Genomic DNA, 25,893 nt, shown 5'->3' with positions numbered 1-25,893 from the left:
GTCAACTACTTTTTTAAAAACTATAGAAAAGACCAGTGAACAGCACACTAAAATACTTGAAAGTGTATTCCCCATGTGGGGATTGGAGTGATTTGGGTTTTTTTTTTTTTTTCTGTTGTTCTGTATTTTCTTTTCTTTTACTTTCCCTGCCCCAAATAAATGAGCATGTACTACCTTGGAAATCAGTAAACAACTTTTTTAAATGTATGTATGTGTGTGTGTGATGCTGGGGACCAAACCTAGGGCCTTATGCTTGTTAGGCAAACATTCTACTATAACTGAACTAAATCCCCAGCCCAGGAAATAATGTTTATTTTATTTTAGAGATGGGGTCCCACTATGTTTCCCAGGCTGGCCTCAAACTCCTGGGGTTTGTCCTCCCCAGGAAACTGTTCAGGGTGGAGTGGGATGGGGAATACTCTGTTAAGCAAACAGCTATGAGACTTGAACTTCACAAGGGGGAGTGTCCCCTGTGTGTCTTGTTTATTGCCGACACAAAGCCTACAACATGGCCAAGTGCCTAGCAGGTATCGGCGCTCATTTGACCACCAGCCATCAGCAGCAAGTGAGAAGACAAAACCCACCTTTTCAAAAAAGTCGAACTAACCACAGAAAACGATACCAAGCTCAACACAGTCATGGTTTTATAAAATAGGAATGGGACTTTTGACCTTCATCAAACTGGAAGCCGAACACTCAATCTGAGTTCCAGGCCGGAAGGCAAACACAAGGCTCACGTGGCTTTATCACTTGGCCTCAGTTGCCTCCTCCAGAAACTGAATTCTGTTGTTCATTAATGAAAGGGAGCTTTATTTCCTTTTGCAAACGAACACTGAGTCAGTCACACTTGGGTGAGTCCTTCTCACATAAAGACTGGGGATAGAAGAGGTACTTAAAGTTGTACTTGGTACCGGCTAGGCAGTAAGCAATCTCCTTGTCACACTTACACAGGAGCTTCTGGCATTCATCATCCGTGGATCCTGGAAGGAGTGGAGAGACTGGGGTTAGACCCTGCAGAAACTCCAGGGTCAATGCCAGGGAAACCAGCACAGCTGGGCAGAACGGGTCAGGTGTGGCATGTGTGTGTGTGTGGAACGGGACATCTCACCAGGTGCTCTCCATCAGCTTGTCCCCTCCAGGAAGGAGGGCATGTCAGCCCCTGTGAAAAGGAACTTAAAATTTCAGATAGACAGTCTGATGTCCACACAATTCTGGCTTCTCTTCTGTGTCAACATTATTACTGTTTCACTTGGGGATCTGCTTAGATAAGACAGTAGGGGCCTGGCAGCCATCCAGGCCTGGTTTGACCCTCCTTCAGGCCATGTGACTTACCTAAACTTTCATTTAAAACAGGAGCAGTGCTGGAGAGGCAGCCCAGGGGTAGAGAGCACTGGCCTACCATACACAAGGTCCATCCCCAGCCCTCAAGAAAAGAAACGCCCTGACTGTAGGTAGCAATCACATGATCCCTATCACCCCTCCCTCCAGGGCTTACCTTTTGAGGACATGCAAAGATAAATCCCTCTAGCTGGGGAATTCCACTTAACTCATTAATTGGCTTGGGAAGACTTTGTAGTCTAAAAGTCATATGTTATTAATCTAGATGATGTCACTCTTTTGACAGCCATGGATACACCCACTGTCTTTTAGTGTGCACTTTTAATTTTTGACATAATGAACAACATTCACTATCAAATTCTTCTAATCTCCTTCAAAAGGCGTGGTGAAGAAGTGGGAGCTTGGAAAATGGCTAGCTCAGCCATGGTTTTAGAAGCTCTGTGCCTTTAAACACATGCATGAGAAACTAGAAAAATCAAACCTGGGCCAGGAGCCGTGGTACTTGCCTGTAATCCCAGCAACTCCAGAGGCTAAGGCAAGAGAATCTCAAATTCAAGGCCAATTTAAGCAACTAAGTGAGGCCCTGTCTCAAAAAGGGCTGGAGATGTGGCTCAGTTGGTTAAGCGCCCCTGGGTTCAATTTCTAGTACCCTCCCCCGACTCAAAAAAAAAAACACACCTATGGAGATAAAGTTCTAGAATTAGTCTAGTTAGATGATGATGCCTGCCTGCCTGCAGGCTGTGAGGCTTCAACTGGGTGTGCGGGTTTTATAAAAAAGAAATTAGCAAGATTTGGTAGTCAAACTATCACTTAACACAGAGACACTTCCTCTTGTCTACTTGGAAAATAGAAGATTGGAAGGGAAAAATCTCACTCTAATTCATTTGTTAAGCTTCTGTGTAGAGCAAGGCACCCAGAAGAACAAGTCTCTGGTCCCCGACCTGAACAGTCTCCAAAGGCAGAGTCATCAGCACTCCACTTTGCAGAGAAGAAACCCAGGAAGGCATGGGGAGACCAGTACCCCCACCCAGCTCTGCCCAACTCAAGCCTCCGGCATCCAACTCCAGAGACGGGATGGGGTATTGACTCGGACCTTTAAAGTCCAAGTTATAACAGGATTATTTAAGAGTTTTACTGGCATGAGAAACAGCTTATAGGTAAGAGAAAAATAAAGGGTGCAAAACATACTATATATTTTTTTAAATAAATAATTATTTAATATTTACTTTTCAGTTTTCAGTGGACACAACATTTTTATTTTATTTTTATGTGGTGCTGAGGATTGGACGCAGCGCCCCGCGCATGCCTGGCGAGCGCGTTACCGCTTGAGCCACATCCCCAGTCCCACCATTATATTTTTTAATTACATCTTCATAAAGGAAAACAGGAAAAACACCAGAATGGGGAGTTGTCTGGGGTAACATCATTGGGAGTTTAATTTCCTCCACTTTTATACCTTGTCATTTCAAACATTTCTACTTTGGGCCATATGATGCTTTCATCATGGAAAGAAAATCCATTTTATTAAAAGGATTTGAAGAGTAGCTATTTCATGGATTAATGTACAAAGTGGGGGATGCAGTTCAGTGGTAGAGTGTTTGCCTAGCATGTTCAAGGCCCTGTTTCCATCCCCAGCATCGCACACACAAACACAAATGTACAGTATCTGTTAGATCAGAATGTCTACCTGTCATTCAGCAGCTGCACCCAAAGAAAGTGGTTGCTAGGAGCCAGGTGCAGCGGCTCACGCCTATAATCCTAGCAACTCAGGAGGCTAAGGCAGGAAGATCTCAGCAACTTAGTGAGACCCTGAGCAACTTAGCAAGACCCTGTCTCAAAATGAAAAGGGCTGCGGATGGGGCTCAGTGGTTAAGCACCCCTGGTTCAATCCCCAGTACCAAAAAAAAAAAAAAAAAGAAAAAGAAAGAAAGGAAGAGGCTTCTGGGAGCTTTGGTGACCCTCCTCTTCCCCAACTTTTATATTTTTTTTACTATAATTGATATATAATAGCTGCACATATTTATGAGGCACAGTGTGATATTTTGATACTCTCCCCCTTAGCCTATATAAATAAACACAATTTAAATCTTCTTTAAATGTCCTTACTATGTAAATGTACCTCGTGACAAGCTCTCTGCCTGTCTCTTTAGATTGCCCCCCAGCCCTTTCTACGCTGTAGAGGAGCCCCCAATACAATATTGGACCCAGCAATTCTAGACTTGATGCTGCCCACAAAAATCCTCAAATAAAGGCACAAATATTTACAAACACCCCTGGTCTCTGCAACCTTGTGGAGCAGTTGATGGGGACATGGTCAAAATAAAGTACATTGATGACATGGACCAGCCATTCTCAACCATGGGCAGCTGAGCCTCCAGGGGGGCATCTGGCAACATCTACAGACATTTTAGTTTGTCACAATGGGGGAGGGGGGTGCTACCATCTAGTGGGTAGAACTAAAGATGCTGCTAAACATCTCACAGTGCACAGGACAGCCCCTGGCAACAGAGAATTATGTGGCCCAATATGTCAATAGTGTCAAGGGTGAAAAGCCCTGCCACAAGTTATATCTAGCTTTAGAGAAGTAACATCATCCAGGTATGGTGGAGCACACCTATAATCCCAGCTACTCTGGAGGCTGAGGCTGGAGGATTGTAAATTCATAGCCAAAGAGATCCTGTCTCAAAATTTTTTAAAGGGCCAGGGATGTAGTTCTAGGGTACAGCAACCTTGGGTTCAATAATCAGCCCAGCAAAATAAAAACATAAAAAACCCTCCCTGGGAGCTGAGGTTGTGGCTCAGTGGAAGAGCACTTGCCTAGCAGGTGTGAGGCACTGGGTTCTATTCTCAGCACCGCATATAAACAAATAAGTAAATAAAGGTCCATCAATAACTAATAAAAATATTTTTTAAAAACCCTCTCTGGTTCTTCCCCCAAAAAGAAAACATTCAATGTCCTCGCTCATTTTCCAATACCATCACTACCACTCTTACCCTGGGCACTATACTCCAGCCTACACCATCCTCAAGCTCCGATGGACCACCCAGGCATCCTCCTGCTTCAGCCTTCCAAGCTGCTAGGATTACAGGCATGCACCACCACGACAGGATGACGACTATGTTTTATTATTCCCATTTTACAGAGGAGTAAAGTGAGACTCAGAAGGAGTCGGAAACTCAACCAGGGTCACAGAGCTGGGAAGGGGTGGACCAGGAGGGTGTACCTCCCACCTTCTCCCTGAACAAAAAAAAAAAGTTTCTTTTAAAAACAAGATGTAAGCCTGCAGCACTGTGGGGCATGTGGTGTGTGCCTGTAATCCTAGTGACTGGAAAGCCTGAGGCAGAAGGATTGCAAGTTCCAGGCCAGCCTCAACAATTCAGTGAAGCCCTGAGCAACTAGGGAGACCCTATCTCACAAACAGAAACAGAAAAAACAGGCTGGGGATATGGCTCTATGGCTAAGCACTCCTGGATTCAATCTCTGGTACAAAAAAAAAAAAAAAAAGCCTCATGGCTTCAGGAATCCAAAGGAACCATGCTGTTCAAGAAAAATAAAACTATAAGAGAAAAATAGCTACCACTGGTTAAGCTTAAAATTAAAACCTTAAAATAATTAAAACCTGCTAGTAAATATTATTGCAGGCTTAAATTTTTTAATATATTTGTCAAGCCCATAAATGGAAAATGAGCCAAACCTATAATTAAATAAACAACTATGTTCAGAATATCTCCAAACAGAATAAGAGAATATTTTTATCCAAAAAATGCATAATAGATACTTTGGTTCTTTTCATTGGGTTTAGGGAGGACAGTTCTGCAAACGGGTACAGAATTCCACCGGCGAACACACCAATAAATATTTCATAAACATCCTTTTCGCATGGGTAGGAGCAAGCAGAACATGCAAATTGAAGAGAAAAGGAAAAGATCTTCAGCAGATCTCACCATTGAGCCATGTTTCAGCTCCCTGCTTGTGCTGCAAAAGGGCTGTTTAGGGCCATGTCGCCTCCCCCGGCCCCCGGCCTCAGTTTTCCTAACTTTAAATGACAGATTGCATAAGATGGTGCTGGGTCATACTCAAGTCCTACTGTGTGTTTTGTACTGGGGATTGAACCCAGGAATGCTCTACCACTGAGCCATATCCCAAGCCCTTTTTATGTTTTATTTTGAGACAGGGTCTTACTACGTTGCTGAGGCTGGCCTCAAATTTGTGATCCTGCCTGAATTTCTAGGATTACTGTGTCTCCATATGAATTCAGCTTTGTTCTTATGCCAGTTCTTCAACTCATACTATGGAGATATGGCTGAGAGTCCCTGCATATCTAAAATCACCCTCCAGTAACCATCATGATCACCTTCTGGCCTGCAGAGCAGACCTGTCACCCGAAGCTGGGGTTTTAGTGGACAGTCACACAGAGAGAAGACAGGGGGAGGAGAAGGGGAGGGAGAGAAGAAGAACTCCCATTCAATCTGCTTATCGTGTTACAAACCCTGCAACACGTAACTCGCAGGTCGGCGAACTGAGGCTTGAGCAAAGTGATGGAACCGTCATCCCTCTAGGGACAAGCCATTTTCAACACAGAAATGCCAAGAATATCCAAAAGAGAAAGAAAAGTCCCTTCAATAAAGGATGCAGGATAACATCATGCCAAAAACTGGATAACATCATGCCAAAAAACTAATTGGGCCCTTTCCACTCACTCTACGTATAAAAATTAACTCAAAAATAAATTAATAAATCTAAGAGTTTAAACTATAAAAACTAGGCTGGGTGTGATGGCACCCACCTGTAATTCTAGAAACTCAGGCAGGATCACAAACTTGAGGCCAGCCTCAGCAACGTAGTAAGACCCTGTCTCAAAGTAAAACATAAAAAGGGCTGGGATATGGCTCAGTGGTAAAGCATTCCTGGGTTCAATCCCCAGTACAAAATAAAATAAAATAAAACTGTTAAGAGAAAACAGGTAAGCATTTCTGACCTTGAATTTGGCAATGGATTCTTAAGACATCAAAAATATGAGCCACAACAGACAAAGTAGGTGAACTGGATTTCACCAAAATTAAAAACTTTGGTGTATTGAGGACATTATCAAGAAAAAGAGCCAGGCATAATGATGCATGCCTATAGCCTCAGAAGCTCCAGAGGCTGAGGCAGGAGGATCACAAGGTCGAAGCCAGACTCAGCAAAATCGAGGCGCTGAGCAACTCAGTGAGACCCGGTCTCTAAATAAAATACAAAAAAGGGCTGGGGATGTGGCTCAGTGGTCGAGTGCCACTGAGTTCAATTCCTGGTACTCCCCAACGCCCCCCCACCAAAAAAAAACACAGAATTACCATATGACCCAGCACAGTCTATATATGTGTGTAATGTGTTTGTGTGGGGTATGTGTGTGTGTGTGTGTGTGTGTGTGTATATACTTTAACTAAAAACAGGTACTAAAATAAATGCTTTTTTGTGGATGTTCACAGCGGCACTATTCACAATAGCCAGAAGGTAGAAACAATTTAAATGGCCATCCTTGGAACCACCGCAGAATGAAAGGTGGCAGAGCCATACAGTAGAACACAATTTGGTCATAAAAGGAATGAAGCACCAAAATACCCTACGATGTGGGTGAACTTCCAAAATAGGGCACCAAGTGAAAGAAGCCGGGGTGGAGATCCACATACCGTGCAATTCCACTCATACCACTCACACTCATTTCTGCCTCTATGCACGTACCTAGTCTAAGATACCAAGTATCCTGGTACGTGCATAGAGGTAGAAATCACATTGACAGGCTTCTCCTTGAGGTCCAAGGTGTTCCCAAGATGGGGGGGGGCCTCAACTCTGCACAAGTGGGGTCTCTGCCACACGTGCAGGAAAGAATGTCAGCACTCGGCCTGGCCGTTAGGGTAGAGAGAGATTTATTTCGGAGAACAGACACACAGTAAAGGGAGAATGCCAGCCATCTTCAGAGGGAGAGAGCAGCCCCTGGGTGAACAGCCCCTGGGTGTGGGGTGTTAATACTCATAGAGGGGCAGTTGGGGGCTGGACTAGAGGTGGAGCCAGGGTGGAGTCACACAATTTTGCACCAAGTTTTCCAGTTGCCCTCAATTATCTTTTGCAGGGAAGAGTGTGGGTCAAGGGCTAGGTCCAAGGGCTAGGGCAAGGGCACAGGCTAAGGACTTGGGCTAGCTTTCTTTGCTTTCCTGCATTTGCTTTTCTAGGTAGACCCAGTCTATCTCTTTCTGCATCAGGTGCTGGTGATAAGGAGAAATGGGAGGGTGGGAGACTGGGGACTGGCTGTGGGTATAAGTTTTTTTTTTTTTTTTGCTTGTTTGTGTGTGTGTGTGTGTTGCAGTGCTGGGGATTGAACCCAGGACCTTATGCATGCTAGGCAAGCATTCTGTTGTACAGCCACATCCCCAGTCCCTATTGGGTATATTTTTTGAGGGGAGGCATTGAAAATATTTTGATGATGGTTGGGTGACATTGTGACTATATTATAACTGAGTTGTATGCTTTAAAATGATGAATTTTGCATTATGTTTATTCTCAATTAAAAGCAAAAAAGTGATAGAAGCAGTTTTCTGGTTCATTTCTAACTCTTCAGATAAGTCTGAGTCTCACTGACTGAACTTTAAATTAATTCTGATTTTAAATTTAATTGAAAGGAAACTGTAAGTGGAAAGCACCACTGAGTCAGTCTGTCTGTCTCTCTCTCTCTTCCTCCCCCAGCTCCCTTTCTCTCTCTGGAGATTGAACCCAGGGGCACTCACCACTGAACTTCACTCCCAGCCCTTTTCATTTGGAGACAGGTTCTCCCTAAATTGCCCAAGCTGTCCTTGAACTTGCAATCCTCCTGCCTTAGCCTACTGAGTCACGGGGATTATAGGTGAACACCACCATGTGTGACTGAGTCTTAAAAATAAATGTCTCACTATTTTTTTTTCATTGTTTTGTTTAAAAATCAGTAAGGTTGGGCTGAGGTGTGGCTCATTGTTAAAGCATTTGCCTAGTATGTGAGGTCCTAGGTTCCATCTCCAGTACCAGAATGAATGAATGAATAAACAAACAAACAAATAAAATAAGAAAGGTTGCCTTGGAGACACCTAACATTTTTAATTGTAGTTTTTCTCTTGATGTTAGGAGACATTAGTCAGGTACAATGAACACTGAGATGTTAGGATGCAGTATGATAATAATCATTCTCATGTTGCTTGTGGTTCAAGATAAACTAATACAGTGTGGAAACCAAAAAAAAAAATTAATAAACCATTAGTAGATAGACAGTTACAAAGCCAAACCAGAGTTCAGTGTAGAACTCTTGGATACAGTTATCAGCCAGAGCGGTTTTCTCTGTTTACGAAGGAATCAAGCTTGTGGCCTAGCTCAGTGGTACAGTTGCCTTAGCATGTGCAAGTCCCTGGGTTCAACCCTCCATACCTCAGAATCAATCAATCAATTAAACAACTAAGTAAACAAGACTGTAATCCCAGCAATTTAGGCAGCTGAGGCAGAAGGATCACAAGTTCGAGACCAGCCTAGGTAACTTAGTGAGCTCTTATCTCAAAAAGTAAAAAGAGGGCTGGGGATGTAGCTCAGTTAGGTAGTGCACCCCTGGGGTTCCATTCCTGGAACCAGAAAAGCCAAACTAAACAAAAAAAAGAATCAGCAAATATTAGAGAGATGTGAAAGTTAAGCAGCGATGAACTGAGACTTTCTCCTCCCCTCCACACAATTAAAAGAGAATTGAAGGAGAAACAGCTTCCTCTTTGGGGGGCTCAGGGTGAGCTAAAGCTGCTGCCCTGCACTTGCCCAGTCCTGCCCTCAGTGGGGTGTCGCTGGGTCACTCTCAAGGCAGGTTCTCTGTTGGGTCACTTATTCCATGGCCCCTGCTATGCATGAGGCACAGTGTCCTGTCACTTCAACCTCATACCAGACAGGCTCCAATTCCACCCGCAGTGTACAGACTAGGAAACAGACACTGGGAGACCAGGGCTTGGCCAGTGAAATGAACTGGAAATGAACCGGCACAGGAATTTTTTTCTTTTAACATTTCGCTTCACCATTACCCACCCATTCCCCTGAGACAGGACAGAAGAAACAGGTAGAAAACAGACGTCAAGGAAGGACTAGTGGCGCCCCTGACCAGCGCGGGCAGCTGAACCAAAGTCACCTGTGTGAATTTGGGGTGACGCAAAATACCACACACAGAATACCTTTTATAAGCTTCAGGACAGCTTCCCAGTCTCCCGGCCTCAAGTTCCCCCAAATGGGGGGGGGGGGGCAAGAGAAGGTCACCAGAGGCTGATGAGAGAGAGGGAGAGCATTTGGAAGTGGGCTTTTGTTTGGAGGACACTGTTTCTTAGGACATTCTATCCGAAAAAGGCAGAAGGGGTGGGATTACAAAGGAACAGGTGAGTGTAACTCAACCCCAGGGGTGCCTGCTCTTGGAGCCACACTGGGGTAATGCCCAAGTTACTGCGGAATGCAATAATTGTTCAGGACCCCGGGGCATCAGGACCTAAAGGCGCATTCATCCAGGCTGGCTCCCCACGAAGTTCCACATGCTTCCCCAGGCCAGTCTCTCTGAGGCCTGTCCCTCCCAAATTTCTGGGAAACCCATAAATCTACCTGTGCACTGTTAATTAGCCCACCAATAAATAGGTTAAGTAAAAAAGAGATAGGACATTTTAAGAAACCTATCATTTAGGGAACTTTACAGTACTATCTACTGATCAGATAATGGAGACAAGGTCAGCCTAAAGATCCTGAGAATGACCAGGACCACCATAAACCATCTGCCGATCACCAGACTGATGTCATTCCTACGTGACAGGCATGTGCCACCATGCCCAGCTTTGTTTGGTTTTGACACGTTTCCAATAAATTGCTGACATCTGTGCACTTTAACCTAAAATACTTCAGGCCACGTATTCCTTTCCCTTTCAACATTTGTCTTTTCTTTTTTTTTGGTATTGGAGATTGAACTCAGGAACCCTTACTTAACCATTGAACCACATCCCCAGCCCCTTTTATTTCATTTTATTTATTTATTTATTTATTTTTTAGTTTTCAGCAGTCACAACATCTTTTTTTTTTGTATGTGGTGCTGAGGATCGAACTCGGGCCGCACGCATGCCAGGCGAGCGCGCTACCGCTTGAGCCACGTCCGCAGCCCCCCTTTTTATTTTTTACTTTGAGGCAGCATCTTGCTAAACTGCCTTGGGCCTCACTAAATTGCTGAGATGGCTTTAAACTTCCGATCCCCCTGCTTCAGCCTCCAGAGATGCTAGACTTACAGGCTTGTGCCACCGCACTCCACTTTTTTTTTTTTAATGTATTTTTTTAGTTGTAGAAAACACAATATCTTTATTTTATTTATTTTTATGTGGTGCTAAGGATCGAACCCACTGCCTCATGAGTGCGAGGCAAGCACTCTACCATTGAGCCACAACTCTGGCCCCTCAGCTTAACTTTAACTCATGAAGACATTCTCTTTGTAAAACATGGAAGCATACAGAGAATATGAAGTTGCCCTCTACCCTAGAGTCAATCATGGCCACCCTCAATTTGGAGTCTATCCTTACACATCTTTTTCTGAGCTTTCTATATGCCTACATCAAGCTGGGGAAGGTAGTATGGTACTATTCTGCAAGATTCTTTTATCCTTTTTTCTTTTTTTTCAAACACAAATAAGGCTGTACTTCAAAGTCATTCTGCAGTTGGTTTTTCAGTCAATATCTTTCTATGTCAGCATATATTTCTATCTTATTCTGTCTTTGGTTGCAGAGTATTCCACAGTGTGGAAACACTGTGGGTTTTTAACCCAGAATCCTTCTGATGGTTGTTTATACCTGGTGTCATTTCTATCCTTTTCTTTTTTCTTCTTTTTAAAGATTTTTAGGGGGGCTAGGGATGTGGCTCAAGCGGTTGCGTGTTCGCCTGGCATGCGTGCGGCCCGGGTTCGATCCTCAGCACCACATACAAACAAAGATGTTGTGTCCGTCGATAACTAATAAATAAATATTTTAAAAAGTTCTCTCTCTCTCTCTCTCTCTCCCTCTCTCTCTCTCTCTTAAAAAAATAAATTAAAAAAAAAGATTTTTAGGTATAGGTAAACAAATACATTTATTTATTTATTTATATGTGGTGCTGAGGATTGAATCCAGTGCCTCACACATGCTAGGCAAGTACTATATCACTGAGCTACAACCACAGCCCCACTATCTATTTTTCCTTTTTGTCCAGACACTAAATAAATAGGTTTCTGTGTATGTGTGCGTGTGTGTGTGTGTGTGTGTGTTTCATATACGCAGTGTAAAAAATCTCTTGTACATAAACCTAAGGGATGGTCTCTGGAGAGTTAAGAACAACCCTGTGTTATTACAAGAAGAGCACAGGAATCACCTGGCTCTTCCAGGATGCCCAGGGGACTCTTGGGGACACTGATGTGTACCATGCTGTGACTCACCACACAGGATGCGCTGGTTGTCACACTGCCAGGAGTAGCGCTCCAACTTGGGACTGCAGCCAGCCTCCTCTGCGCGAGTGTAGCAGCAGTCATGGTGGTAGCAGCACCTGCAGGTGTCACACAGACAGGCCAGCAGGTGGGTGCCTGCAGGGAACTCTCTTGCAACCTCCCTTGCTGGGGCTACGGGTGAGTGCAGACCCCTACGGAGACAGTGCCTTCCGGTGGAAGCTTTATCCCTGGTAAGCTCAATGCTAGGGAAAAATCCCACTGGTTCCATGAGCCCTGCACAGCCTCCATCCCTGGCCATCCCCAGGCAGCCTCCTTGCCTTGCTCTGAGCCTCTGTGCTCCAGCCATCCCAGCCTCCTTTCTGTCCCTCCAGCAAGCCAAGCCCCTTTTTATCCCCACTCTGTCCATGTGGCACCCTCTGCCTGGGCACCTCCCCTTGGGATGTCATGGCCTCCTCCTGTCTCCCCAAGCCATACTGTCTCCTGTCACACCCTTTCATAAAACCCAGGATCCCTCCCTTCCGGGCAGGTATGTAAAGAAACCCTCATTATAAACCTCGTTAACATCCGTCTTTCTGGGATGACCAAAGTTCTGTGAGGACGGCACCTCTGTCCCAGGCCCTCCCGGCCTCGATGAACATTCACTGTTGAACAGTGACCCCGGGAACACCCACAAATGCCGTCAGACCTGTCATTCATTCACCTACCCACTCATTCATCCACTGGTATTCTCTGCACTTGTCTGAGCCCTCAAGGGTCTGGCCCAGGAGGTCAGCCAGTCCCTGCTCTGCTCTTAGGAAGCCCCCAGTCCAGGGAGGGAGACAGATAAGCCACCAGACACAGGAAGGGGAACACGTTAAACAGAGGGACACTGAGAGTCCAGAGGAGATGGCAGACCCAGGGAGGCTCCAGAGAAGGTTCCCTGGAGACACTGTGGCTGAGCTGCCTCTGAAGGACACGCAGGAACCAGCCAGCCAGAGTCGGGGAGGTCACTGCCGGTGGCTGGAGCATCTGTGGCTCAAGGGTTAGTCAAGACCTCTCAGGGACAACCAGGACCTCCAACTAGGAAAGAGGCAGCTGAACTTGGCACAGTGTACCTACTAGCTTCCTGAAAGGGAAGGGTTAGTAGTTGCACCCCTTGGAGCCTCAGGGCCTTCATCTGTAAAATGGGGACAAGCACCATGACTGTCTCCAAGCGGGGCCATGAGAGTAAATGAGGAAGTCACAGGAAGAGCTCAGCCTTCCAGGAGCAGACCCTTCTCACACGGTTGCAGAGGGCAGGGGTTGGGGCGTGAATGCAGTCAGACTGCCCGAGTTCAAATACCAGGTCCCACGCCTTACTCTATGCAGCCCAGACAGGTAACTTAACCTTTAAGCGCCTCGGTCTCCTTGTCCATGAAATGGGGTTGATGTGAGGATTCAAAGGGATGCTCAGAGCAGTTCTGGTGTGTTATAAGCCTGGTTCTAGTTATATTACCTTCTAGGCAGCACAGTTAGCCCATGGTCAGGGTAAGAGGCAGCTGTCACCAAGATGTGTCCTCTCTGGCCACATAACCCAGGAGGCAGCACCACATGCTGGGATCTTCTTGCACGAACCCCCAACTTCAGCTTTGGGTACTTCCTCGTGGGCCTCAGGGGGCAGGAGCAACTTCTAGCCTGGACCCAAATGTACACTCACCAGTCGATGGCATCCTGGGGCTGGCCGTGGCCACCCAGGCCACAGTAGCAGCCGTAGTTCATGTAGGCCATGGGGGTTCGGGTGCCGACACAGTTCAAAGTCCCTGCCAGTTCCAGGATCCCACGCCGGTGCACATGTGACCTCTTAGATGCTGAGCCGTAAACAAAGGTCAGAGGCTTCAGGTCAGGACTTCCCTGGCCCTAGGGAGGGACATTAGACTGCGAAGGGCCTGGATGTTGCAGCCTGTCTGGGTTCAAATCCTGTTTCCTACCTGTGTGACCTTGGACAAATTAGGTACCGCTGTGTACCTTGGTTTCCTGATTTGGGAAATGGAGGAAAACGTAAGGTCCCCTAGCAGAATAAAATGAGACGAAGCGTGCAGCCTCTAACGCCTACAGTCAACACCCTCCAGGCAGCTATGAAAGGAAAATGAGTCGCAGACTACACCAAGTAAAAGGTGATGCCATGGGCCTTGGTGCTGGCTGGTCCCCCTTCCTGGAACACTCTGATTCCTGACCCCCTGCCCCTGTCAACTCTAGACACAGTCTCTTTGCAATTTCTGCGGTAAATGCTAGTTCAGCTGCTTGTGTGGGGCACTGAGCATCAGAGATGGCGTCACCAAGTGCTCCTGTCACCGAGGAGCACTCCTCTGGGGGCTTACCAGTCCCTGGGCTCCACAGTTCTCACCCAGACTCTGGCTCAGGGCCTTTGGATCTCCTTATGTTCACTGCCTGGGAGCAGCGTTCTCCTAGTTTGGGAGGCTCCCCTGACATGGGCCTGGCCATTTGTCTGGATCCTGGCACAGTCCTGACACATAACAGTACCCATTCGCTGTGATGGAACCCTTGCAGTTGACAACTGAGAAAGAAGAGGTCATCTGGGAAAGGTGGCCCTCACACTCACACAGTCCATAGCCCCTGAGCTGAGGCTCTGACCCAAGCTTCTGACCCATGAACCAGTGTTCCTTCCTCCTGGTCCAGAAACGCCAGTGACAGGGCTGAGGGACAGCAGCAGCGGAGCAGAAACTCATGCCCGGGCTTGTGTCCTGGGCATCTGCTCCCCAACACACCAGGCCTGAGGTCAATGCAGGTGAAAGCCTAGCATGTAGACATCACCTTTCTCTTAATTAGGACCTGTCTCTCTACAATGGCTCTTTGGAGGAGTCCAGGCCAAATCCAAATGACGCTGTATTGTTCACAGTGGGAAAAAAGTAGCATATTAGTGGTGGTGGGGGCCAGAGCTCCCTTTGTGTCAAAAAAGAGGAAAAGGCAAAAAATGAGTTTAGAGTTCAAAAGTTTACCTGTCCTCACTCCCAGCAACCTACACAGCTGCCTCAAACCTTCCATGGCTCCTACGGGCTCTGGATAAAGCTCAGGGGCCCCACTGCACCCCAAGGCCCAGTGGGGGGTCAAGTCCTCCCACTCCTCCAGGGCCCCCTCTCCTGCACCAGGAATCCTGTGCTCTCTCCAGTCATACCCAGCACATCCACACTCTGCTGCAAATGCTCTTACCAACCTCACCAGGCTCACAGACCACCTCCCTCCACAACTAACTCACCCCCCCAGGTGGCCCCAGGGACCCTTGTTGGACTGAGCTGCTGTCTGCTTAAGAGGATGACCCTCCAACCTGGGTGATATTACAGAGCAAATCTCTGACAGGCAGCTCTGAATGCCCTGGCACTTGATAGGCTTCCAGAAAAGGTCCCTTGACCTCTGGATCCGCTAAGCTCCCTGGAACACATCCACCCTAAGCACCCCCAGACAAGGTCCCAGCCTCAGAACCATATTTTGAAGCTTTCTGCAGAGTTCCCACCACCGACACCACCATCTGACCACTCTCTGGCATCCTGAGGTCTAGGAACAGACCTAAGAAGGGCTCAGGCATGGGGCGGGTTTGAAACCGAAGAAAACACTCCCTTTGTGCCAACATAGGTGGGGCAGGTCAGGCTGGGGTCTGTTTGCTCTGTCTGCCTGCGGGCAGCCTCCTTTGGGAGTGCTTGGGCTGGCAGGGTATCCTGTGAGCCCCGGGTCCATGCATCTGTACTTCGCAGTGTGTCCAGGGTTCATGTGAGTTTTCCCTGGGGCTGTCTCAGGGGTCGCTGGGTTGTGCATGCAGCTACTCCTCTCCAAGCATTTTGCTGAATCTGCAGCCTGGGTCTGAGGAGTTGTGCACCCCAGTGCCCAGGTGAGGGGGGTGCTGTTCCTGTGTGGCTGTCTTAGGGTGCCTGTATGTTCCCTAAGTGTGCTGCTCAACTGTGGGCTCCAGAAATGGGCAGCCACCAAGAGGACCTCTCTGAGGGTGACCCCAGGGATAGATGAGAAGGAGACTATACGTTCTTCACCCACCAGCAAGCCCAGCCCCTCTGCCCCTGCTCGCCACCCCCATGAGGTCTGAGATCCAACCTCGGACCCGCAGACAGAGTGATGGTCGCCTCACAAGAATGGGGATCAGGACGGCAGGGGTAGGGGCTTTGAGTGGCTCTGGAGGCTATTTGAGGGGAGGACTCTAAACCTCTGGGGAAGGTCAGGGCTGGTTCTGAGTCCTTAGGTAGAGTGTGCTATGTGGGAGGCCCTGGACAGAAGTAGGAGACAGGGTTACTGCGTCCCTAGGATGGATGAGTGGGTGGATATCAGAAGAGAGGGCTGGGGGTTGTGCAGCTCCTGGGGACCTGGGGCAGGCTGGTGAGTTGGAGTCCCTGTGGAGGAGTTGGGATGCGGAGCTCCTAAGTCCCTAGGGAGGGCTGGAGGAGGTCGGGTCATCACTTACCCAAGCTGGGTCCGAGGCCAGGTCCCAGCAGCAGCAGCAGCAGCAAGAGTAGCAGCATTATTGGGGGGCACGGAGGTAGCAGACCCATGGGAGGGTGACAGGTGTGGGCCAGTCTGGCGGGCAGTGCAGTCTTCAAGCCTGGCCGACCCCCACCTCTGGCCCCGCCCCCGGCCTCACCTTCCCGCGGTCTGGGCGGAGCCAGGCAGGGGCGGGTACCAGGGACTGCGCGGAGCCTCCGTCCGGACCTCTGCGTGTAGGTCCCCCAGTGGGCTGGGAGGCCAATCAGGTTCCTGGGGCCAGGAGGGAGAGTCTTGCTCCCGAGTACCAAGAATTAAATAACATTCGTTGATATTATTACCTGAAGCGCCTCTGCGCTGCTCACCTGGGCTTCCAAAAGGAGTAGAGGCTCGGGGGAGAGGATAGCACTGAATTCATCTCACCATTTTAAGATACAGGACCCTTTGCGCTCCTGTTACCTCTCAAAATCAACACTCTACAGTGTCCCTGCTACTGCTGCCACCATAGTGCAGGAACAGGTGACCAAAGTTTTGCCCAAGGTCACACAGTGCCTTCTGGTAAAAGACTGGACTGAGATGGGGGAGGGCAGGAAGACCACAACCACATCTTCCCACACCCTCGTGCCTCCCGTTTCTCTTCTGTCCAAGGGTCATGCCGCTTCCTCCAAGAGGCCGCATGAGCCAAGAAAAGCGTACACAATAGGTGCCCGATACAGAAAAGAAGCGACTATTGTGTGCGGTATCTGTTGCTTTTTGACTCTGATGCTCTAGCTAGCACTACCCAATTTGTCACCAATTTCTGTTGCTTTTACCTGATAAGTAAACTGCCAATGGAACCCTGCATACCACCTTCTATCTCCATGGCCAGACTCTAGGAACAATGATGCAGTAGGTAAAACTGCCACTCTCTGGCTATTTCAACACCGGCAGCACAGATGGGTGACCTTAACACAACCTGAGTCCCCTTTCACCGGAAAGCACTAAGGATCAGAGAAGCCAAGTGAAGTACAGGAACCCAGACTCGACCTCATTTTTACATGGTGCCAAACCTCTCTGCCTCCTTCTATGAAAATCCAAGCTTTGATTCCTAGCCTGCCACCTGGAGGAACACTTTCCCCACTGGAGTGTGAGCTCTTTGGGCAAAATCCAGGTTTCCTTCATCTTGTGTGTTCAGCCCTTCTCTGCCTGGCTCATGGTAGGTGCTCAGTAAAGGCTTTCCCATATACAATATGGGTTTCAGATGGCCCAGGACTTGGGGTTGGAGAGAACTTGAGTGACAAACCTCAGTGTGCTACAATCATCAGGAAATGAGCCAAGATTCCTATACTTTGGCACTCAGCCCCCCTGCTCAGGGTGGACCCCTGCAGACAACTAAGTGCCTTAAAACTGAAGTGGAGGGACAGGATGAGAAATCAGTTAACATGAAGAAGAGAAAGGTAATCCTGAAACCTACCTCACTTCCTCATTCATTCATTCATTCATTCGCTTAGTCCCCAGCAGGGACTGACCCCTATACTGTGAAGGAGCACAGGGAGATCAGACCAATTCCCACATCCAGAAGATCTCTGTGGGCTGAAGGCACACCTATGAAAACACCAAGGGACCAGAAGATGTGACTAAGCAGCCATAGAGGGCAGCACAGGGCTGTGGGCCTCTTCGTCTCAGTCTGGGTGTCCCCTGATACCCCTGAAAGCAGGATTCTGGACCAGTGGATTATTTGGAAAGTGTATCCATGGAGCAGAGGGACTTGGAAAAGTGAAGAGATAAAAGCTGGAACATGGGTGGGTTCTAGAGGTGACCACAAGAAGGGTCACTAAAGTTTAGTCTCAAAAGGATCTCTTAGGGGTTCATCTGTTGCATCTCAATTGTCTGCCAAAAGGGATAAATGGGAGAAGCATTTCCTGCCCTCCCCCCACCACCACTCCTTTCTCCTATTGGTTGAGGGCAGCCCCCAGGGGGAGTGGGGGCAGGAAGCCAGAGGTTCCTGAATCTGGTCAAAGACCACACGGACTGTTTGCAAGAGTCCTGCCTGGAATCTGAGCTGAGGGGAGAGGATGTGAGGTGGAGGTGAGCCATTGTCCGGCCCCTCTCCCAGCCGGGTTAGCAGTGGCACTAGAGTCAAAGAAAACTCTCCAGCCAGATGTCTGAGCAAAACCTTCCAGAGGGGATGGAAAATTATGAGAAAATAAGAGAAAGCACCATAGGGAGAGGAACCTGCCCCGCTGGGTGCACGTGGAGATTCCTCGAATGCGGGGAGGGGCGGAGGCAGGGGAAGAGGGTGCAGGCCTCCACCTGGTGGACAGTCTGGGCACCAAGATCAGCCAGGAAATGAATGGAAGGAATATTTGTAGGAGTGGAAGGAGAGGGAGAGTGTGAGAGGGGGAGGATTGGTTAGGAAGAAAGTTCACACCGTAAAGCAGGTCTGACACCCGTTTGGACCATAGCCTGTTGACTATCTTTGAGGGTCCTCTTCCCATGACAGATTTATTTTGGTGAGATCTCATGTTTTCCTGAGCACATTTTGTCTTCTACGACATTCTGTGGACCCTGATGAACGTCAGTGTGTGCTTGCATCTGTGTATATGTGTGTGTACACATGATGAAACAGCAGACACTTTTTCATAACCATCTTCTTTCTGTATCTGGTGGAGGCTGGATTTTAATAGAACAGAGTCCTCTTTTTTTAGAACAGTCTTTTGAGATGAAGATCACAAATCTTTTGGCCCAAGCTATGCATAATCTTAGTTTAATTTAATCAACTTCAATGAACATCTTGTGTTTGTTTGTTGTTTTTGCAAGGCTTTTTGTTTTTTGTTGTTTTGGGGGGTACTGGAGATTGAGTACAGGGGTGCTTAACCACTGAGCCACATCCTCAGCCCTTTTTATTTATTTTTTATTTACAGACAGGGTCTCCCTGAGTTGCTTAAGGCCTCGTTAAGTTGCTGAGGCTGGCCTCGAACTTGAAATCCTCCTGCCTCAGCCTCTCCAGCCACTGGAATTATAGGCATGTGCCACTGCACCCAGCTCAATGAACATCTTTTGATGATCAGTGTGAAAACATTTTCATTTTAGAGTGAGAAGGGCGAGTGCGCAGTGTGTATCAGACATGCATCTGTCAGTCTCTTCATCCTCATGATATCCTCACACAGAACAGATCTGAGGCCCAGAGGTGGCCCCACAGGGACTTGCTGTCAGAGCTGGGGCTACAGGGACCAAGGGAAGCATGAGCAGGTGGCTGGTGAGTACAGAATGCTGGGAGGTGCGGGAGGCGCCCAGCTGGGCAGCTCACCTGCAGCCTCAACCCCTCTCTGGAGTCCACCTCACTCTCTGAGTCTCCTTGGGGCGTCAGAAACTCAGGCAGACAAAGTCTCCTGACAGGAGCCACATCACATTCCTGAGCTGGGAAAAGACAAGCCTGGAGAATCCTGGGGGAGATTTGCCTTTTTGCACATTAATCACACAGTAAAGATATCACATTTAGATATTTAGTGTGTTTATTTTTATTTTTTTAGTCATAGGTGGACACAATACCTTTATTTATTTATTTACTTGTTTACCCTGTGCTGAGGATCAAACCCAGTGCCTCACATGTGCTAGGCGAGTGCTCTACCATAGAGCTACAATCCTAGCCTCACAAATTTACTTTTTATAGTGTGAATTTTTGGTGTGAAAACCAAAAACTCAATAACGAAGGTCAATGTCAAGGAGGTCTCTCCCATGTTCTCTTGTAGGTATTTTATGCTTCAGATGTTACACTTCAGGCTCTTGTCCTTTTTGGTTTGGTTATTGTGGATGGTGTAAGACAAGGGTTCACTTTCCTTCCTTCCTTGTGGAAATACAGTTTCTCAGTGGCATTTATTTAAGAGACTGTCTATTCCCCATTGTGTCCTCTTGGTGCCCTGTGGAAAACTAGTTGACCATCCAGGTTCATAAATGAGAATAATTCAGCCGGCCATGGTGGCACATGCCTGTAATCCCCAGCAGCTCAGAAAGCTGAGGTAGGAGGATCACAAGTTCAGACCCAACCTCAGCAATTCATTGACACCCTAAGCAACTTGGCTGAGACCTGTGTCTAAACAAAATTTTTAAAAGGGATGGGGATGTGATATGGTCCCTGGGTTCAATCCCCAGTTTGAAAAAAAAAATGGCGATCTGAAAAAGCCAATACATCAAAAACCATATGTTTAGCAAATCTAGGGGCCATCATGTCACTCTGTGAGGCACTGAAGAAGGATGCTACACATGTCCCGCAGAACCAAGGTTACCTGGAATCTGCAGGTGGACTTGACTTGCTTCTGCAGATTATCCATTTCTTCATTTCCCCCCATGATTTAGACTTGCTTTCATCCGACAAGGCACCAACTTGACACAATTTTATTTATTTATTTATTTTTATTATATATCATGTTTTTAATACAAACTTTAAAAAATCTGGAACAATATAAACCGTACAGAGTTGATCAATCTTGTTTTTAAACTAAATCTCTAACACACCAATGTCCCATTCCAAAATATGGCACAACATTCTGAATACAAAACATTTGACTGTATTCCTCCTTCACTAAAGAAAAAAAAAGTCATTACCCTGCTCCCCTGGCTCCTCTCCAGTTGCTCCAATGCCCCCTCCCACTCTTAGGGAGGTAATTTGAGAATCTATAGCTCCCTGCATTGAGAAAAAGACATCATTCTGGATTGACAGTTTACATTCTTCACAAGATAATCCATCTTTTGATTTGTTCCTGGGAAAGAGGGATAGATAGAGAGAGGATGGGGAAAGGGGAGAAAAAGGTTTATTCTCCTCTTTTTTATTTTAAAGTTTGTTTTTCCTGAAAAAAATCAATTTCTCTCCTCTTTTTAAGAAAAAACCTTGAAAATAAAATTACAATTCTGATGTTAAAAATATACTTATATTATACATACCTCTTACATTTTACAAATGTAGCAAATTATTCAATACAAACGGACACCAAAAAATGTAAAAAATAAAAAATTCCTACGAAAACCAGGTAAATTAGTGCAGATTTTTGTTTGTTTTCTTAAAAAAAAAATAAATTTGAAGCAAAAATGCCTAGATTTTGGACGAGACAGACTGAACCAGGCCCAAAAGCCACTGGGCCATGCTCCTGAACACACATTATTCTTTGTATTTCAAGAGACAGGAAGGGATTGGTCTCCCCCCTCCCTGCCTGTGGTGAAAAATGAGCTGGCCTGGGTGCGGGTGGTACCAGTGTGGGTGTGCACAGGAGGGGCCAGAAGGAGGATAAGGCAGCATCTAACCTTTCCCAGAGAGGAGCTGTCTGCCTGGGCCTGTCACCTGCATGGGAGCTGAGGATGAGGGACAGGGTGACCCAGACTGGGCTGGCCCAAAAGGTCTAGAGGAACAGATGGTGCTGGTCTGAGAAGCCAGGGCCTTGCCCTGATGGGGAGGTAGAGCTGGTGCCCATTATAGGGAGGGGAGGCCGACAGTGTCTGTCTGGGCCAGACTCACTGCCACAGCAGGACCCACTTGGGGTCCCGGGAAGAATGGAGTGGGGTGGCATGCCAGGACTTCGGTGCTTTCTGGTGACGGAGCCCTGATGCCAATTGCCCCATTACCAAAGCACTGTGGCTCAGAAGCTATGCCATGGATTGGGAAAAAAACCCTTTCTTCTGCAGAGGAAGGGGAGCCAATATCCTTCTGTATCACAAGTACAATGGCTGGGAGGACCACATGCCTGTCCAGCCTGGCCTACCCAGGAGACCATGCCTCATAGCATCAAGGTCCAGGGTAGGCAGGGTAAGGGCAGTGAGGGGGATGACAAGAGAGAGGTACCGAGAAACTATCAGGTAGGGACACAGATGGAGTGAAATAACACAACCAGAAGACGAAAAAGTCACAATGCAAGGCTCAGGACTGCCCGCAATAGGCACTGACTGACTCCAAATGCGGGTCCTGTCTCCCCACCCCCAACTCCCACCAATGGAACTCAGGTAAGCAGCTCCCATCCTGGGTAAGGTGGCACAAAAGGGTCACTAAAGTTTAGGGACTCTCTTAGACAACAGAGGCTTGGATATTCCTTCTACCCTTCAGAGCTTATGTGTGTGTGTGTGTGTGTGTGTATATACACACACACATATGTATATTGTGTGTGTATACATATATTTTTTTCCTATATATATGTGTATGTATGTGTGTGTATAAATTTTTTTCTTTCATTTTTTTTTTTCCTTTTTGATCAAAAACAAAAGTGCAGATCCCTCTGCAGTCTGGAAACCAGTTCCTTCTGCAGTGCTTTCCCCTGGGAGTCCCTTAGGCTCAGCCAATGTCACCCCCTCCATACTGCCTTACAAAAAACTGACAACCCACCCCCACCCATTCTCCAACCTCATACATAAATAAGCACTTGCTGCAACCCAGAATCACATCCAGAGGGAAGTTTCACATGGCTCGGAATCCTTCAGAACAGGACAGCAAACCCCATACACTCACAGGGGTGTACATGTACACATACGTATACGCGTACACACACACACACACACACACAACTTATTCCCACCTCCTAGCCCGCAGCCTCAGGCCCAGGGAAGAAGGGCTGCATTAGAGAAAGAGGCCATGCTTATGAAGGATGCTGGGTGTCCAGAGCCATGATAATCGCCTAGGCCTGTTGGGGTCGGTGGGTGGATGGGGCCACAGCACAGAGATGAAAGGATTTCAACAAAACAAAGTGCAAACCTCCCTGTAGTCACAGACATTAGCTCTTGGGGGAGGGTGTCAAGTGGGTAGCCAGAAACTCCCTGTGGCCCAGCCTGAGAGGGAGTGTGGGCTGGGGTCAGACCTATTTGGGTGGCAGGGCCCAAGAAGTCCTGCTGAGGTTGGGGTGGCTTTGAGTGAGAGGATAGCTGGGGGACAGGCAGTGAAATGGGCCAGTCTCCCTACTTGGGAGGATTTGGCCCCAGCTGCAGCTCTTCCTTCCCTGTGAGCTTGGACACACCAATCATAAAGGAGTGTGAAGGAGGGAGGAGGGAACAGGGAGCAGCAATTCACACCTGGACCATTCTTAGCACAGAAAGCCACTAATTAAAGATGTTATATAGAAAACCACATAAGAAAGAAAGAGAGAGAGAGAGAGAGAGAGAGAGAGAGAAAGAAAGAAAGAAAGAACCCAAACCAACCAAATAAATCAGAGGCAGGCAGGAAAATGGTAGGGGTGGGGGGGTTGAGTTAACCAGGATTCGGTGCTTCAGGAGCCCCCTCCCACTCCATGCCTGGGCTGGATCTTTTTTCTAGAAGTGAGAGTGAGAAGATTGGAAATATTTTTGTACAGTTTTCTTTTCCTCTTTTTTTGGTCCTTCCTCTCCTTTCCTTTTTCTTATCTGTGGTCGTGGGTGCTCTTGGCCCTCTGGGTGGAGGAGTGGTCAGTTGGCCAACACAACAGGCTGGAACGGCTGGCTGGGGTGTTGCATGGTGTTCAGGTTGTAGCTCAGGCCTTCCACAAAGGGTGTCTTCTCCAGGAAAAGGCTGTTGGTGCCACCTCCAAATACCTGGGCCATATGGAAGCTGCTGCTGTTACAGGTGCTGGCCCCGCCACCCGCAAAGGGTGCTGAGGTGCCACTGCGCTGGCCATCAGCCGCATCAAAGAAGAGGCTGGGTGAGCCACTACCATTGTACATGAACTCCTTGGCATTGGGTGAGAGCTGGGACTGAGGGGCCGAGGTGGCTGTGATGAAGTTCAGTGAACACACTGCCAAAGAGAGGCTCTTGTGCTTCAGCAGGTTGTTGGTGGGTGAGAGACCATGTGAGGCTGTTGCTGTGGTGGCTGCTGGCCACTTGCCCCACTGCTGGCCACGCCCCCAACACTAGATGCCCCTCCACCCTTCTTCATCTTTGTAGAGCCAAATTTGGTGGCAGCAAAAGAGGCAATGGTGAAAGTGATGGGCTGGGCACAACGAGGGATGAAAGTAGGGCTGGGTGACTGGCCGAAGGTCAGGGAGGGGGAGTTGGACAGAGAGCTGTCCTGGCTGCCAATGGGCACAAATACCTGAGCATCAGGGTTGAAGCTGCTCTTGTCTCCTTGTCCAGCTCTGGGTCACCACTGTCCTCACTGTCATCCAGGTACAGCACTTTCACAGCCCCCTTCTCACCAGTCTGGTAGGACACCCTGAAAGGGTCAATCCAGACACTCAGTTCCTCAGGCACATTGGCCCGCACATCCTCCACTGCCAGCTGGCTCCGCTTAGCAGCCAGCTCTACCCCAGGGTCCACCATCTCCCCAATGTGGACGCAGGGGAAGCCAGAGCCCTTGAGTGGCTTATCAGGGTCCCACTGACCTTCAGATTTTTCAAAAGTCGCTAGATCTCCTCTCCAAACAGGTCTGCCCAGGGAGGAGGCAGCTTGTTGTATACATAGGAGATGATGAAGTCAGGGCCACTTTAATCTCTAGCTGCATGGTCCTTTCCTAGGCAGAGAATCAGTGCAGGGCATGTGCACAGGTCAAGGGAAGTGGCTGCAGATGTAAGATGGGCAGACTTGGGCTCTAGATGGTTTTGGGTCTCCGCGGTGGCGGGATGGGCTGCCAGTCGCCAGTGTGTCCTTTTCGTCGTTGAGGGCTGGGAGCAAGAAGGAGATTACGGGCTGTAACTCCTAATATAATTCTTTCGGCTTTTTTGGAGGTCGGACTCTGCGGCAGGGGATGGATGGACCGCGGGCAGGCCGGCCGGCGGCGACAACACTAGGATGGCGGCCCAGAGGGCGGCTCACGTCGCGGGGCGGAGGACCGACTGGCTATAGTCTGCGGACTGATGACCTGGCCCTCCTGGCCCCCCGTCGCCCGAGCCGCTAGCTTTTCTCCGCCCACGACCCGCACCCTCCCGCGCCCCGGCCAGAAGTGAGCAAAGTCAATGGAAAGTTTCACCCTTAGCAACTCTGCACACGGATCCTTGACACCATTTTAAAGCATCTTCCCATGGTCCCCTCATCCTCACAACTGACACACACGTTATCTTAACATAAAAAATATAAAAACAGCATCCTCCTTTTTGTGCATGTGATTCATCTTCCACTAAACAGCTTTCCTAATCATGGTCACTGTTTGCACGGTTCCCAGAAATGTTTGTGATCCGAGGCTCCTCCCAGTCTGCCCACCACAATGATCAAGAAATGTGCAGTAACTTTCAGATTTGTAAACATAAATGAAGGTTGTCTAGTCTTGTGTGAATTCTCTCTCTGTATATATTTCCTCCAAACTTTTGTTCCCATATCTTCCATAATTGGGTCTAAAGACTGCACAAAGGTTTACCAGAAAACCTGTGTCAGGGGTTTCCCATGAGGCTGGTGTTCAGTCTCGAAATTCACTCATAGCTCCCTATTTCCTTAGTAGTCAACCCCAGTTTCTGCTCTGCCTCTGAGAGTTAGTTGCTTTGGGGATTCCACCTACTTATGTTCCTTCATTTTCAGCTTCCTGGGATGGAAACAAATACAAATGACCCAACGGCCCCTGAAAATTAATGTATTACCGGTCAGGCGTGGTGACACACACCTGTAATCCAAGCAACTTGGAACCTGTAATCCCAGCAGTTTGGGAGGCTGAGGCAGGAGGATTAAGAGTTGAAAGCGAGCCTCAGCAATTTAGTGAGTCCCTAAGCAATTCAG

At 47.9% G+C, this 25,893-nt stretch overlaps 1 protein-coding gene and 1 pseudogene across 1 annotated transcript; both read right to left on the bottom strand.

The window, feature by feature from the left end:
- Window positions 1-491: 491 nt before the first annotated feature.
- LOC124090097 (group 10 secretory phospholipase A2) lies at window positions 492-16,336 on the bottom strand. The gene is made up of 4 exons (XM_046440484.2): window positions 16,249-16,336; window positions 13,483-13,633; window positions 11,799-11,905; window positions 492-980 (listed from the first exon to the last, which is right to left on the bottom strand). Exons 1-4 carry the CDS (start codon window positions 16,334-16,336, stop codon window positions 838-840), a joined length of 489 nt encoding a protein of 162 aa, XP_046296440.1. The 3' UTR covers window positions 492-837.
- Window positions 16,337-20,731: 4,395 nt separating this feature from the next.
- Window positions 20,732-25,893, bottom strand: LOC131424028 (protein Tob2-like; annotated as a pseudogene).

Source organism: Marmota monax, unplaced genomic scaffold (genome assembly GCF_021218885.2).
Source record: "Marmota monax isolate L192 unplaced genomic scaffold, Marmota_monax_Labrador192_F-V1.1 WCK01_AAM20220418_F8-fsc00035, whole genome shotgun sequence".
Lineage (NCBI taxonomy): Eukaryota > Metazoa > Chordata > Mammalia > Rodentia > Sciuridae > Marmota > Marmota monax.
The sequence above is the reverse complement of the archived record's forward strand: the minus strand, read 5'-3'. Positions and strand labels throughout refer to the sequence as shown.

Excerpts from the sequence above, each read along its gene's own strand:
- LOC124090097 (XM_046440484.2), bottom strand. The coding sequence starts at position 16,336 with ATGGGTCTGCTACCTCCGTGCCCCCCAATAATGCTGCTACTCTTGCTG. Across the intron at positions 11,906-13,482 it reads CCCCAGGATGCCATCGACTG|GTGCTGCTACCACCATGACT; the intron begins GTGAGTGTACAT and ends TGACACCTGCAG. Across the intron at positions 981-11,798 it reads CAACCAGCGCATCCTGTGTG|GATCCACGGATGATGAATGC; the intron begins GTGAGTCACAGC and ends CACTCCTTCCAG.